At 32.4% G+C, this 16416-nt stretch overlaps 1 protein-coding gene and 1 long non-coding RNA gene across 6 annotated transcripts in view; one reads left to right on the top strand and one right to left on the bottom strand.

The window, feature by feature from the left end:
* Positions 1–16416, top strand: part of LOC131996848 (uncharacterized) — a 334069-nt gene that overhangs the window by 20747 nt on the left and 296906 nt on the right. The window lies entirely within an intron of this gene.
* LOC106092674 (microtubule-associated protein futsch) overlaps positions 15797–16416 on the bottom strand; it is a 379860-nt gene continuing 379240 nt past the window's right edge. For all 5 annotated transcript variants that reach the window (XM_059366947.1, XM_059366946.1, XM_059366949.1 and 2 more), the window contains one exon: positions 15797–16382. In XM_059366947.1, the coding sequence (XP_059222930.1) occupies positions 16213–16382 (170 nt within the window). In that variant the 3' untranslated portion in view covers positions 15797–16212. The remainder of the gene's footprint in view (positions 16383–16416) is intronic.

Here is a 16416-nt window from a genome sequence, read left to right as displayed (position 1 = left end):
AGCAATTTCATTAAAGCAATAAAAAGCCTCATAAATATTTGAGTATAACTCCTTGATATGATTTAAATACTCCAACGTGCGTAGGTTTCTATTATCAGTATCTAGAAATGGTTGATCACCCTTGGTCTTTAAGCGGACCACCTGATTGAGCTTTTGATTTAGAGACATCACATAATGAGCCAACAATTCAACATAGAATTGTCCTTGTAAAAGTCTTAGACGCATGGCGAGAATGGCAAAAATAGCCCACCAAAAGTAACCTGGATCATTGCTGATAATGACACCCACTCCAAAGATAATTAGTCCACCCACCGAAATTATGCTCAGTATGATTAATGCTTTCGTCAATTTTTTCATTATCTTAACCTTTCCAATATCCATTCTAAGACGCAATTTAAATGCCACCTCAATGTCATTCAAATGTCGAAGGAAGGCATTGTGTTGTTGTTGCTTAGTCAAACTCTCCCACATCATCACCATGTGAGTGAAAATTTGCGATACCAATACAAAAGCAGCCACGAACCAAGATATGATAAAATTATTGTCCAAGGGTTGCAGGAAAATGCCTATGGCACAGCTAAGACCTTGAATCACCATAAGAAAAACTGTGTAGATGGTAAAGAACGTTTTCAATTTTTGCGTTTGTGGTATAAGAATGCCAAAAATCGAACAAGCGCAAAGAAGAACTTTTAAATCCTTATTCATGTTGGTGACAAAGACAATAAAAACGTTTGCATACGACTATTGTAATTAAAATTGAAAATGCAGCTACACTTTTTTGGAGATTTTAAACAGAGGGAAGAGTTGCGACCTCAGTATGGCTCTAAGCGAACATTTAAGGCAAATTTATTTAAGAAGCTTTTTAAAGTGCGGAAATATTCTTATTTTTTAATTTTTAATAACTATTTTGCTTTCAAGTTTGGAGAGGCACTTTTTTTTTAAATATCAGTACATTTTTGTTGAAAATTAAGATTGATTAAATAAATCTTTTCCTTTTCGCTAAAATGTTTTAAAGTTATGCAATAATTTTTAAGTTTTTTTGATATATTTGATTCATTGTAGAGATTTCGACAAAAGAGTGCCAAGAATTATAGCCTGTTTCTTGTTTAAAGCCGTTATTAAGTAGTAACAAGCATTTTTAAGTTAAATACAAACAAGTTGGAGACAACAAATATAAAGAACTACAAGCATTTTTAAGTTTAAAAGCAAAAGTGTAATCCATGCGAATTTTGATTTAAAGTTTCACATATGACGTCTACAATCCCATTCACATAGAGTGTTTCTGGTTCGGAATAAGTTTTTTTTTTAATTTTCTTAAGATGTCTATCATTATTGATGGCTTCTATGTAAATTACTTCGTTAACACTTTAGTTTATAGGTAGCGTTTTTGTCATGCAAATGCTAATTTGACCATGAACATTCCATTAAGGAGCAGGGGCAAACGTCTCGCATATCCATAAGGGCTGTCCGATTCAAGATTAAGTTCAATGATAAGAACCCTTCATTTTATAGCCGAGTGCGAATGACGTGCCGCAGTGCGACACTTCTTTTTGTAGAGAAGTTTTTATATGGCTGCCACACCGAATAGTACAGTACCTCACAAATGTTGCCAGCATTAGGGGGGAAAACCACCGCTGAAAATTTTTCTATTATTCTCGCCAGGATTCAAAACCTGGGGTTCAGCGTCGTGGTTAGACGTGCTTACCTCTGCGATACGGAAGCCTTTTTAGTATTTAAAGTGCAGAACAAGCCGAATAATAACTTAGGTATATGTCTACAGTGACATGGGGCAGCTGAATATCCCCAACCTCTTTTCCACCTATCCTAATCCAGATTAATTTATGTCATTTATATTAGACATCTTGTTGTCATTACAATTTCTAAAGGATTCGTAATAGTACCAGGGTAGTAGGTATCCATAGTTTAGCCTGAACGTGCTCATTTTTATACCCTACACCATAGAAAGGGGGTGTATAAATATAGTCATTCCGTTTAAATACCTTGAAATATTGATCCCCAACACCATTGTTAATTGTCTTGAAATTTTAAGTTCAACCTTCCGTGAAATTCATGTTGAGATATAGCTCTTATATACGCCCTATTTCACTATTTAAATTCTTGAACGTATAGAGCTGGTAATACTTATCCGAATCCGAAAAAATCTCTATCATGACCTGCAACTAGGCTTGTCAGGTCCTCAGAAGAGGAAGTCGGGAAACTCAATCTTATGAATCGGGATTAGTCGGGATACTTAAAGAAAAATAAAGAACAAACCCATTATTCGGGTTTTTCGCTTGTGCCCTCCCTCTCCCCGCAAGATTCTAAAAATTACACTATTTTCGTAACCTACAGAACCTATGTATACTGAAAATGAAGACAAATATACTCTTTGTGATCTGGGAGTAACCGTCTTTATGAGGATAATATTGAAATTTGAACCTATGTGTCCCTTACTTGGCACTGATGTAGCAGCTTATACAACTCATCATTCTAATCTTCGTTATCGGATAGCATTATTTGTGGAACCACGAGGTGTCCTTAGAGCCAACAGATAGGAACACGGATGGATAGACACACTGATGGAAAAATTAATCATACTTGACTGCTTCAAATATTCATAATTGAATGCACAACTATGACTGAGAATGCGCCATCATATTTACAGACTCCAAAAGTCGGGGTTTTCCCATATTTTTCCCCAATAGTCGGAAGTCTTGACAGCCACATAAAGTAAGGATAATCCCGACCATCTGGCAAGCCTACCTCCATCATACATTACATATGTGTAATGGACCGAATCTGGTCCATAACCTATTACATAAACCGATCTCCCGATTCTACTTCTTGAGCACCTAAAAAGCGCAATTGGATCTGGCGTATATTTAGTACAATAGGTTATCCAATGACCTCCAACATCTAAACCAAGTATTCCCTTATATGAACCAATCTCCTATGGGGAACGCAATTTTTATGCGATTTTGTCGAATTTTTGTTCTATGACCTCTAACATCTAAGCCACTAATGGGTTAGATCGGATCATAATCCGATATAACACCGTGGCTTTCAACAATGGTGACAAGTATGGTCAAAATCGCGTCATAACCTGATATACATACCAAACTTCTGTCAAACCAGCAAAAATTAAAGCTTTTAGGAACCGAAGAGGGATAATCGAGTGACCGGTTAATATGGGAGCTATACCAGGTTATGGACCAATTTGGACCGCATTTGGCACTGTTGTTGGAAGTCATAACAGAACACTATGTGCACAATTTTAGCTAAATCGGACAAAAATTGCTGCTTCCAGGGGCTGAAGATGTAAAATCAGGAGACCGGTTTATATGGGAGCTATATCGAAGTCTGGACCGATATGTCCCATTTGCAATTCCCAACGACCTACATCAACGCTTTACGCGTTCGACCCCTGTCGTGATTTCGATAGATGGACGGACATGGCAGGATCGACTCAGAATGTCGAGACCATGAAGAATATATATACTTTAGGGGTATTATATCAATATTTCGAGGTGTTACAAACGGAATAACTAGTTTAGTATACCCCCATCCTATGGTGGTGGGTATAAAAAATCAGCTAAAATAGGGTCAGAAGTAACATTTTCTGTTATTTTCAGATAAAATGTTGATTTTTGCCTCAAAAGCTCAATGAAAAGGGGTCTTCTTTGTTTAGCCGAATCCGAACGGCGTGCCGCAGAGCGAAACCTTTTTAGATATAAGTTTTTACATGGTATAGTACCTGGCAAATTGTGCCTTCATAAGGAGGAGAGTACCACCGCTGACATATTTTTCTGATGGTCTCACCATGATTCAAATCCATGCTTTCAGCGTCATAGGCGGACATGCTAACCTCTGTGCTACGTTGGCCTCTGTTTAGATGTTAACAATTTTAAAGTGTTTACTTTAAAGCTAGAAAATGTTTAATATAATATCAGCAGACAATGTTTGCTGATATTAACAAACTTTTTTTCTGAGTGTATAAAGAGATACCGAACAAAGAACTTGATAAGTGCGATCTACGGTGGAGGATATATAAGAGGGTTTGGCCCGTCCGAACTTAGTACTCTTTTACTTGATTAGTTTATGCTTATAAACAGGAATGGTGGAAAGAACTTGGCCAACGCCTGCCCTATGATGCAGGGTATATAAGATTCGTACTGGCCCAACCTAAGACGACTTGAGTTGTCTTTATTTCGATCCTAAACCTTCTCGACGTCTCAAATAAAACAACATGATTTTTTTTTGTATTTTTCACATAAATACCTTGGATTTTTTTCTCATTTATTTATTAATTATTGAAATATAATGGATTTTTCTGAGATAAGCTTGTTGTTGTTGGTTTTTATTGATTTCTTTGTTGTTGGGGTTTTTCATAAAATGTAATTTAAATTGTGTTCTTGGAGATATATATTTTTTATAATTTTTTCTCATATATATTTTGTTTGTCTTGTTATTTGGAATTTTTCAATTGCATTTTCATTTTTGGTTTAAAGATGTTCTTTTAAGGGATTTTTATTTCTTTTCATTATGTGTGGGGAAGGAAGGGATTATAGTTTTTGAAATTATTATTTGTTTTGGTTTTTTGTCATTTTGTCGATTTGTTAAAAGCTAATAATAATAATAATAATTTGTTTTGTTTTCAACAAATTTTTATTATATTATACTTGATTTAAGGATTTTAAAGGGTTATTAAGGCATTAAGAAATAAACAACTAATATTTGTTTGTTGGTTGTTTTAGTAATTTTTTAGTTGGGGGTTTTATGCGGTTTTCAAATATAAATATTTAAGCTAAAAATTCATTTAACAAAATGTCTTTAGTATATCCACTTTGAATGGGCAAGAAACTAAACAGAGAAATCAAACAGGTTTAACAAGGTTTGTTCGTTTTTTTTTTTTGATAATTTTTAGCAAAAACAGAAAAAATGTTTTTTTGCTGGTTTTATTTTTTGTTTTTTAATTGTTTGTGTAAATATATGTATGTATATAATAGTTTTAAATTGTTTTCTTTTTTGTTTGTTTTTTAGTTTGGAGATTTTCTTTTATATACGTTTACTCTGTTTGTTTTGTTGTTAAATAACATTTAAGGACATTGATACGTCTTTGCAAATATAAATAAGTTTTGCTCACCTTTTACGTTTATGTTTCTTTGAAGAGTTTGATGCGAAACCTTCAAAGTCCGCTGTAAAACCTTTTTCATGTTTATCGCTTGCTTTTTTACCTATCCCCTCACTTTTACCATTTGCTGTAATTTTAGTTGTTTGAGTTTTTTGTTTATTTTTTTTTAGTTTTGAAGTAATTTTAAATACTTTTTGTTTGTTCTTATGTTTAACAATCATAAATAGTTTGTTGTGTTTTCTGTTACTAAATTCATTATTTTTTGTTTTTTTTTTTAATTATAATTAGTACTTATTACTGTTTAAAGGTTTTAAGCTTTGCATCGTTTTGGTTTTTGATTTGAAAAAAAAACTTAAAATTTGAATGAAAGAGAAATTGAAATACAAAATCATATAAAATCAAAAATGACTGTAAAATTTTTTGTTAATTTGCTTTTTGAAATAAAATCGAAATACAACTGAATTTAGCAACATATTTTATACCTGAAATCCTGCTTACAAAAAACCTAGATTTTTGTATTCTCATTCACTGTAATTTGTCCTTTTTATCCTTAGGCAAAACAAGGAGTTATTGAAAAAGTTTTTTTGCTTCTTCACAATACAAAAATTATTATCACATTTTGCTCTAAAAAATTATGAGGAAATTAATGGTTATGTTTTTTTTGTTTTTTGCTTTTTTTTTGAGTTGCTCTAAATACTGTATCAGAGTTCTCAGGCGAAGCATATTCAATTGGGGGGGAGGGCCTTAAATGAGTTATTCAAATGTGTTGTAAACATGGTCAAGGTATGATTTAAAGGGGCAAATAATTGACAACACTGCAGGGTAACTTTATGTAACAACGTTTGTTAGTAGGAAATCATTTTCCTATGCTAGGTGGAAAGGAAAATGAAAGTTAAGCTCTTCTCATAGGTTTGGCTTGTTTGCCATATACAATACAGAAAATCAGTTCTACTATTCGGAATTAGTTAACATTTTAATTAACTTACCAAAATTTAGCTTGTTATTGCATTGCACCTTGGTGTTGTATAAGTAACATCAATAGAAATGACATTTAGTATACGCTCTCTGCAGTTTGGGTTTTTAATTAAACTTTTGTACCTCCTTCCCATGTTTATTGACATTTCTTGTGAAATTTATCAAAAAGCATCGAATTTCTTAAAACTTTAAGAGCTATTTTCAGCTCATATCGTTTGGCATAGCTTTTAAGTGGGGCATAAGTAATATTAAAAAATCGTTATTACTTAAAAGCTGCTTGGAGAGGATTTTTTTTGTTTCAACTTCTATACAAAATATTCTTGACTAGAATTTGTTAAAATTTTAAGTAACCTTTTTAAATTAGATTTTTGTTATGATTTTTGGCTCGGTGTCGTATAAGTATTGACATTAGATATTAGACATGACATTACGTATACACTCTCTTGATTTTGAGTTTTAATTTAACTTCTTTACCCTCTAAGCATGGTTGCTTCAAAATTCTTTTGAAATAGTATGCACTTTAAGGTGTATTTTTGGCTAGTTTCTTTAACGTATAAGTAATATTTATAAAAATGGTGTTCCTCATACTCTCGCTGGAGGAGTTGTTTTTGCTTCAACTTTCATACGACCTCTAAATTTTATCTTTTTCGTATAAGTAAAATGAAAAAGTCATTATTTATACATCACAGTCTTGTAAAATCTAGAGAGCATATAATAAATATTAATAAAAAAACTTGTTATTAATGATGTCTGACTTCAGTTTCCATATGACTATTAATATTAATTCCAATGTCTAATGCATCAATTTTCGGATGTACACTTACATTTTGCTTCGTTTATTAGGCGGGTTTAAGTCATTACAATTTCCCTGTCCTCATAATCTAGTTTGTGAACTTTAACTTGTACGTTTTTACTTTGACATTTATAAATAATTGTCTGGGCCATATGATTCCCTAGCCTATACTTCATCTTGGTAGGTGGCGTATTGCCCATACTCATTTTCTATACTATTTAAATTCATGTTTCGAAACTTGGATACAGAAATGTATGAACTCACGAAAGTCCTGTAATTATCGTATTGTGTAACATTTGGATCGCCTAAATTCTGACGGAAGTGTATTTAAATTGTCCGCTTATTATATAAGAACTTATATTCATGATAAAAGTGTGGCATTGCGCATTATCCTTGTAAAATATTTTAAATTTCATTATAATTCCCTAGAATAGTCCTTAAATGGGTAACACATCCTTCGCCCATTGTCTAACTTTGTAAAGCTGAGTTTTTTCCTGGCCTTTTTTAAGCTTCATTGCAATTTGAATTTCATTTTTTGATCTACAATAACGTACTGCTTTGAGAGTAAGCAACTCCATATGTGTTAATTCCTTCCAATTTTTATTCCAATCGATTAATAAATAATAATATTATGCCACAATGTCCTTGGCGTATGATTAATATTTTTAATTAATCATAGAGTTAAGCTTTTCAACGACAAGTCTTATCAAATACCTGCCGACTACAAATCTTATCAAATGCCTTAATAACAGCTCTTATTTGCCCTATTCAAGGTTTTTAAATGTCCATCAGGGAATGAAAGCAATGATAGATTCTTCAACCATTGCCTTTTAAATTATTTTTAGCCAACAGCAGTGAGTTAGTAGTCAATTACTCATACAAATTACTTATACAAAGGCCGGACATGTAAATCTTCCATTCTACCATCAAAGTGATACGAGAAGGAGCATTGATGAAATGTGCCGTAATCATTGGCGATGCCCATTGAACTACCCGGTTCTGATAGAGAAAGGCAATTGATGTATCACATTGGCCACAATATGGCCTCGGAGGATACCTGAACGGTTATGTTTGGTACAGTCCTTATACAACCTAACCCAACCAAAGGTGGGGCAAGATTTTGATTGTTATACCAGGGATGATTAGCTGAATGAAAAGATCTCTTGTTTACGGATTTAAACCCAAAAGTTAATATAAATTTTATAAGAAACATTTTGCCTTATTTTTGTTCTTAAGCCTAGTACTGACTTCGTCTTTTTGCACGAACAGCTGTCAAAACCATTATAAAAAAAATGATAGCAAAGAAAACGGGAACACATTCCATAGAAGTGCTATTGAGTTTTATGAGCAAAATACTAGCGACATGTCGTTGCGTCAATATAAATTTCGTACCAATTAATTACAAATGCAATTATATGCTCACGAAATGTATACCAATCAACTTTGCTTCACTGCGGTTGTCTTAGTTGTGTGTTGTTATTTGTGCTCTGGCGAAGAAAGGGTATGTCCTATTTCGCAATAATTTAGCAGGTATTTTCGCTGCGAATGTATCGTATAGGTTATATTAATTATGTAAAATTACTTATACGTTCACTGTTATGATTTCCTGGCTTTAAATTCGTCTACCAGAATTAGTATATCAGCAAACATTTCAAAATTGAAGTTATTTCAAACTCTCATGCTCTTTTCTTATTTATTTGTTATTAGCATAAAAGTGGGGACGCCCTGTCGTATGAGTCATATTAATTAATTAAAATTACTCATACGTACATAGTTCTTATTGTTACATTTGCTGAAATGGGGTTTTCGCTTAAATTTTCTTTATGATTTCATTTCACACGTGAACCTCTCTAGGCTTGATAAGAATTTAAAAATATTCTGCCTAAATATATAATTGAAACTTGCAGTGAAGTTTCATTGTTGGCATGCAAGTGTGCACATTGTGGCCTATGGTTTATATTAATTAATTAACGTTAGTTATACGCGAAGAGCCGTAAGTTTTCCGCAAATCTAGCGCTATTATTATTTTAGTGACTCTTGACACTCTCTAGTTTTGGCTAAAATATCAAAAATATTGTCTAATTAGATCTTGAACCTTTCAATGAAGTTATAATATTGGCATCCAAGTGTGGTCAACCTGTCGTTTGGTTTATATGAAGCAATCAACATTACTTATACGCCCTATGTCCAAAAAGCATAATTTTAAAATTTTCTATTGATTTTTGTTTTAAGACAAACTTGGCGTTGTTATTAATTCAATTACTTATGATCCTGCGCAGGATAGTCTTTTCAAGAATTTTTAATTTTGCTCTTAATTAGACTATCAAGAAGTTGAAGATAAAATTTGAAAATTTTAATATTTTTTAAGTTTTGAGCAATTTAAATAACTCATTCGTTACACTAGATATTTAAGGGATTTGTGACATGTCCTTAACATATTACCCTGCCCACATTTTTTTCTTAGTGTTTCTCTTTAGCCCAACTTCATACAACTATCTGAGAACTCTGTACTGGACGGTAGCCAGTTTGGATTGTTTTTTTTTTGTTTATTAATTTTTTGTTTTCACTTCTTTCATAAAATTCAATTCTAAATTTGTTACCTAAATGTTATGTTCTTATGTAAACTGCAAAAAATTTAAATCTTAAAAAGCCTTTATGATGTGGTTTTATATATTTTCGAGTTCTAACTTTTTTGAGTTTTTGAATTTGTTTCTTATGCTATTTTGTTTTATAAAGTTTGTGTTATTTTGTATTTTTATTTTTGTGTGTAGGGTGCAATGTCTTGTTTTGCTATTTTATGGTTTTGTTTGTTTCTGATCAAAAAGTGATGAGTTTGAAGCTTTGTTTTATTTGATTACTTTTGGTTAAAATTGTCGTTTTGTTGTATGGCTTGTAGTTTAGAGTCTAAAATGCGGTTTGTTTGAGTGGTTTTATAAAGTTCGTAGTGAGTGGCATGCTGTTTATGTTTAAGTATGTTTTTTAGACTTTAATTGGTTTTCTAATGTCATCATTCTATCGTATTTAGAGGCTGTTATGAAAAAATGTAAAAAATTTTAATGTTTAAAAAAATAAAAATTTTTTATCTCTGCACATCAATACCATCAAATTGTGTTTTGTATTTTTTCAGATTTTTTGTAGGTTCTTGTCTATGCTATTTTGAATGTTTGCTGTAATGTCTGGGAAATTTTAATATTCCTATTTTTGTTTTTGTAACTTTTGTTGTTCATTCCATGAGCCTAATTCAAAATCCTTTTTTTTAACATTTAACATGTCATTGCTACGTACTTCTTCTTATAACTTCTGCTTTTTCGTATAAATTCTAACTACGTGTACAATACCTATCCTGCAAACTTGGTTTTTCAAAATTCTTTTCATTCTCATTGCTTCCTCAACCATCTGTTTGGTTCTATAAAAGAAAATAATTGAATTTTGCCCTTCTGTTAAGCAAACATAAAAATTTTTGCCAAAAAAGCTTTAAAAATAATAATTAAAAATCCAATTGTTTTTAGTTTTTATTGAAAAAAATTAAAAGTATGTATTTTATTTTGGTTTTTGTTTTTTTTTTTTTTTTTGTTAAAACTTAAGAAAAAAAGGAACTGAAAATTATTACATAAAATTATTAAATACGAGTAATTCGGTTTTTTTAAGTTTTGTTAAAAATAATACCATCATAGGAGTTTGTTTTTTGTTGCTTTAAATTAAGTACAAAAAAATTTAAACACAAAACTTAAGTGTTATACAAAAAAAATTCGTGGCTTCTTCTTTGAGAGAGACACATTTTATTTGTTTTTCGTTTTTTCTGGTTGTTTGTTATTATGAATATAACTTTTTTTCTTTTAAATATATTTCACTTTCATGTTTTGTTAACAACACTTATTTTCTTGGTTTTTTTCTTCTTTAGTTTAGTTATAATACTTTGTTTTGAGAAAAAACTATCGAAATATAAAAGAAATAGAATTTTTGTTTTGGGATGAAGAACATATAAAATATCTTAAAATCATAAGCAGGCAAAATTTTCTTTTGGAGCAAAAAAGTTTCTATATATAAAAATTGTTTATAAGAAAATCACAACTTTATACAAGAGATGCCATTTTTTCGGCTTTCAAGTCTTTTATCTTTAACATAATGGTTATTCATTTGTATTAATATTGCCAGCTACTTCCAAGAAGTGATATATATCTAAGGGTAGAACGAGAGTTATGTAGGGTGATTGAAATGAGAGTTTTTGTTATGGAGACTCCAGACCCGAGACTCTCTCACGGAGATATATGTACGCTAATAGCTAAGGAAACAAGAGTTGATTTGAAAAATCTATAGAGAGGAAACACAAAACTATTCCAGAACAAATTTCATGGAAAGCTCTGGCAAGGACAAAGAGTCAACAGAATTTCCTTCTAGGATTTTTTTTAATGTAAAAGAAATTTTTGTTTAGCGTCGTCTTTTTGAACATCTTTTTTTTTAATATTACCCCCATATTCCTTTCATACTTTTGTATAGAAATGCTTTTAAAAATGTTATTGCTGTATAATCTTGGTAATGGTTGACCTAATAGTGGCAGTCTTTTAAGTACCTAGCAACCAAACAACTTGGCTACCCGTTTTTTTTTAACCGTTGAATGGTAGGTTAGGTGAGACAATTTCCTACTTGTGAGATGCTACAGCAGCGAAAGACCAATGCCTTTGATGCGAATTGAATCCATGAGCCCCGCAATGGTAATACGAGCTTGTTACCAAATTAACTACTGCTTAATTCTAACCTTGATATGTTAAAACCATTGATCTCTAAGCATTTCCTTAGAATAAGTTACGAAAATAGTATTTCGGCTGCATCATTATGTCCCTTGCTCATAAATATAACTCCACACTTGGCAGCTGAGCTGGCTGCAATTTAGGTAACTCCAAACTCAAGCCTCAACATAAGGCTGGCACTGAAGACCCATTTTTTTCGGATAGCCTAATGGTCTTCATATACTTAAAAATGCATACAGCACCTCTTGATATGTTTGTAGATGTTACTTTCGTTTCACTACTTCCTCTTCATTAAGATTGCAACCAAACTTATTTCGTTACTCCAGGGTGAAGCCTCACCATAAGGCTAGGTCTGAAACATAGATGGGCAACAACGCACTAGCGCGCTTAGGAAAAACGAATGGTACACACATATAGTGTATGCAGATTTGTGTGGTTTCGCTCGGTTGACGCATTGTTGTTATTTTAAATAACTTCTTCACTTAGTTGATTGTTCGAATTTTACTGCCCCTCACATAAACACAGTTTAGTATGTTCAACTGTGTTATTGTGCCCATCACTTGTCTGAAGTCACAATTAATTCGAGATCCTGTAAAAATAACCAGCCGTTGAGCTCCCACTTGTCCTGAATTAGTTGTTAAGCACAACTATTGTACTATGTAGCTTCAGTCTAAAGCCACACCATAAGTCTAAGAAGTTCTGACATGCATGTCACCAGTTTAAAGTTCTTTTGGTACTTGATTCTTAGCCATAGTCCTTGGTTCACCTGATTCCTATGTTAACAGTGTATCTGATTCTTAACTGTACACAGATAAAAATAATTTAAAAGAACAACAACTTTTGTCGAAAAAGCGATGACGAAATTTGTTAATTTTCCTGCAACAATTTTGAATCTCATCGACGGAAGGTGCAAATTTTAATTGAAATGCACACTTTGAAGCCAGCATATAACAACAACAATATATCCATATGCTCGACAAAAAACCGTTTAATCAGTCACCACATGTGCTTTGCTGCACAGCTTCGGTGTGGTGGTGTTTTGTATTTTCTTTTGTTCGGTTCGCGCTGCTTGTCTCGTTTGTTAACTGCTTTGCTCTCGGGATTTTTCTCTGTCACTCTCTGTACTATTACTCTAAACTCCAATTTTATTAATTTTGCCCTCGTGTGATTTTAACTCTTATCTCATGTTTTGTAGATCCTCTGACCTACCGACCTCCTCTGACCTACCGACATGATTTTATTCATCATGAAATAACTATAAACATTATTGCACAGTCATAAGTATCTCAATCAATTCAATTAAAAGAAAAATGTAAAATTTTCTTTAAACTGTTAAAATAAATTTAAATAAATAATAAAAAAAAAAATTCCGGGGGATTCAAACCTGTGTTTGCAAGTACTTATTGGCATGGGAGTCCTGTATGCTATATGTTAGTACGCGTATTTTAACAACTAACTCAAGAAAAGAATTTATTGAAAATCCACAATATTTTTAATTATTTTGTCTGTCAAGTCTCTACAAAACTACTTCAACAAATAAAATCTTCAATTCAATGCTAAAATTCGTTCAAAATTTTAAGTTTCATATAAAAATTTGGTAGTTGGTTTTTCTTAGAGTTATTGTTTTCTCAATAGAGCTGGCTCTTCTAATTTTCATTGTAGCTGTATATTTTTCTCTCAGCCGTTATAAGAACTATGAGTCATTCATCCATGCAGTAATAAGGCTTTTTTTCATCATCAGGTGGGACAAGAATGTATGCTCAAATCACATCTACGTTGTTATTCGGATAGGCTATTAGCATACAGCAACTCCCAATATGTCTGCGAATATTGCACACGGAGTTTCTAGCAAGCTTCTCTTGGATAAGCTTTAAACCACATCTTCTAAGGCTAATACTGAAGATACAAATTAGTGCTTCTGGTAATTGAGCTTTACTACCGTCAGAAATCTCACCATAATGCTGACGGTGAACATGAAGGTCACATGAAAGAAGTTACCAGTTAAAAGTTCCTCTCGTAATTGGGTTTTAAATATCCTAGAGTTGGGACTGAATTCATTTAAATCTCTTGCTAACTGTATTCTTACTTCTATCTGAAAGCTCACCATAAGGTTGACACATCTACACCTACATCTTTCCCGTTATTCCCGTTCGAAGTCTCATACTTAGGCAATGACTAAAGTCCTGGAGTGCCTGGTAAAGTTTATGATTGTTAAATGTACTTTTGCTACTTGACCGGGACTAAGATTCTAGGATCTTCTAAAACTTCCTTGGTTTCTTGTTTTTAGTCATTAGAACTGCAAGATTAAAGCTCCTATTCCATCAGCCAGAGGGAAAAAGTATGTATGCTCAAATAACATTTACCATGTCAAACCCTACTAAAGTTTTACTTAAGTTCTCGTGTCTCTTGACTCCAAAGTTAAAGTTAGTAATTCTCTTAGATGAATTTCACTCAGGGACTGGAGTTTTAAATGATACTAACTAGAAGTTTAAACAAGTTTGGGTACTTGATTGGAGCTGAGGTCGTAAAAGCTCTTAACTCGCATGTAGGGTTTTTTACCCTTATTCAGTGGCCAAAAAAAAATCATTCTTCGTGTGAAAAAAAAATATCTGCGCATACGAGTTGGAGAGATGGTGATAAAGCAGTAGGTAATGATGTAACCATTACTAGTAACGGCTCTCAATTCAATGATCCATTTTGATGCATAATTGATGCATATTGCACTTCATGTAGGTAGTAATGATACATATATCCATTACTGAAATGATATGAACCTACAAAATTTTCAATGGGAATACTGGCGACCTTACCTATCTATCTCTTATCTATTCTCCATACGTAATGAGAGTAATTTTCCAGTGGAACATAAAACGTATGTTCCAATTTTATACACAATTACACTTAATGACTTAGAACAAATCCCATTCAAATATATTACCCGTAATAGGGATAGTAATGCCACTGGTAATACAATGCCATATGAATTACAAATATAGTATAAGATTTGCAAGTTTTTGCAGACATTTAATTGGAACTTTGAATTACATATATTCTTGAAGATTATTGAATGTAACGTAACGTATCGTATCGTGGAGTAACGTAATATGACGTAACGTACAAAGTAACATAATCCATCAAAGTGTACAAACCCATCCGTTTCGAAAGAGAGACAATTGATTGATTTACTTTAGATAACTTATTTTTTCTCTTCTTCTTACTCTCCAAAAGAAAACTTTGCATGTGGAAATTAATATTCAGTTTTCTAATAATTTGAAATTAATAATTGATAACTTGTCTTCTTCGCATATTAATATTGTAATACTATGTAGAAGGTGTTGTTTTTTTCGCTTTCTTTTACAGTTGTTTTACACATTTAAAGACATTTAGTTTGTATATGGGATACTCTCATGTTCACAAATATTTGTTTTAAGACTTTTGATTATTGAATTTCAATACTTATTGGGGGTTGTGAGGTTACACCATAGAAATGTCTTTACCTGACTGTTGTTTGGGGATAGACTTTGGTTTTCTTTTTCTTGTTTAAAATCATAGTTAGATACTTGGTTTTGGTTTTAAAGGCTTAGCTCGATTTGGTTTAAGTTTTTTTTGGATTTTTTTTTTTTAATTAAAACGAAGTAGTTTGGAAAGTGTAATACAGTGTAGAAATGCATGATGAGTTGTAGATGTTAGTTTTGTCTTTTAGTTTTTTTTTCTCTTTTTTTAGCCAACAGTTAAAATGACTTGAGAACAAATACGTTCACTAAAATCTCTACATGAAAATAGTTTTTGTTGTTCATTTCATTTGTTTTTTTTTGTATATGTTTATCTGTTGTGTTCTTTGCCTTCATTCATGCATTCCCTCATCTTGTTCTTCTTTACTTTCTACAAAAAATAAATAAATTAAAAGGAAAACTTAAAACAATTTTCATTGCATGAAAAAGTAAAAGCTTTTAAGGTTTTTTTTTGGGTTTCTATTTGTTTTAAAGCCTTCTTTTTTGCTGTCCTCTTCGACATATTTGCGTTTCAAACAAATAAGCGGTTTAAAATAACAAAACGAGCCGCATTAATGCCCGCCATAAAACCCCGCCATATTCGTTTCAAAACATCTGAGCTTCTTCATATATGATGGATACAATGTAGTTGTATGTATGTATAGAGAGAGGGAGAGCCTTTGGCCACCATAGAGCTTTCGCTACCAAGTACAAAAGCTTTATTGGTTGTAGTTTTTTTTTCGATTTTTCTTTCTTTGGATCAGCCTATGTGAGTGAGTGAGTGTGTTTCTGTGTCGAATTACGAAAATAAGCTTTCTTTTTGTGGATCTAAAGCTTTCATATTCGTAGTGTGTTTTTGTTGTTTCTTAACAAAAGCTTGAAGCTTTCCTTTGCTAGAGATTTGTTCTGCCTCGTTTTTTCATATGAGAAAGTTGTGATTTTTTCTGCCTTTAGTTCTAGTTTTGGTTTTTCTGTTTTGTTTCACTGTTGTCTTCACACCGCGTGGTGATCTCTAAATTGGAAACTGAATTTTGAAACTTAATTTTCCGAAAACGCTACGAACATCCCCGTGGCCTAGAATTCCAAACGGTAAGCAGAGCAAGATGTCTCGTGATCCTGTAGGTTGATGGTGCATCTTGAAGCCGATGGTGAGAGGTCAATGCGATATTTGGCCAGCAGTTCTTCGTTTTCAGCCACCCAGTATCCCAGGACATCGGTGTCATAGGTGGGAATGATAGTTACCTCTGAAAAGGAGCAAAAAAAAAACAAAAATGTCAA

The sequence above is a fragment of the Stomoxys calcitrans genome, chromosome 4 (genome assembly GCF_963082655.1).
Source record: "Stomoxys calcitrans chromosome 4, idStoCalc2.1, whole genome shotgun sequence".
Classification (NCBI taxonomy): domain Eukaryota; kingdom Metazoa; phylum Arthropoda; class Insecta; order Diptera; family Muscidae; genus Stomoxys; species Stomoxys calcitrans.
Note: the sequence above shows the minus strand (reverse complement) of the source record. Positions and strands in the feature narration are given on the sequence as shown.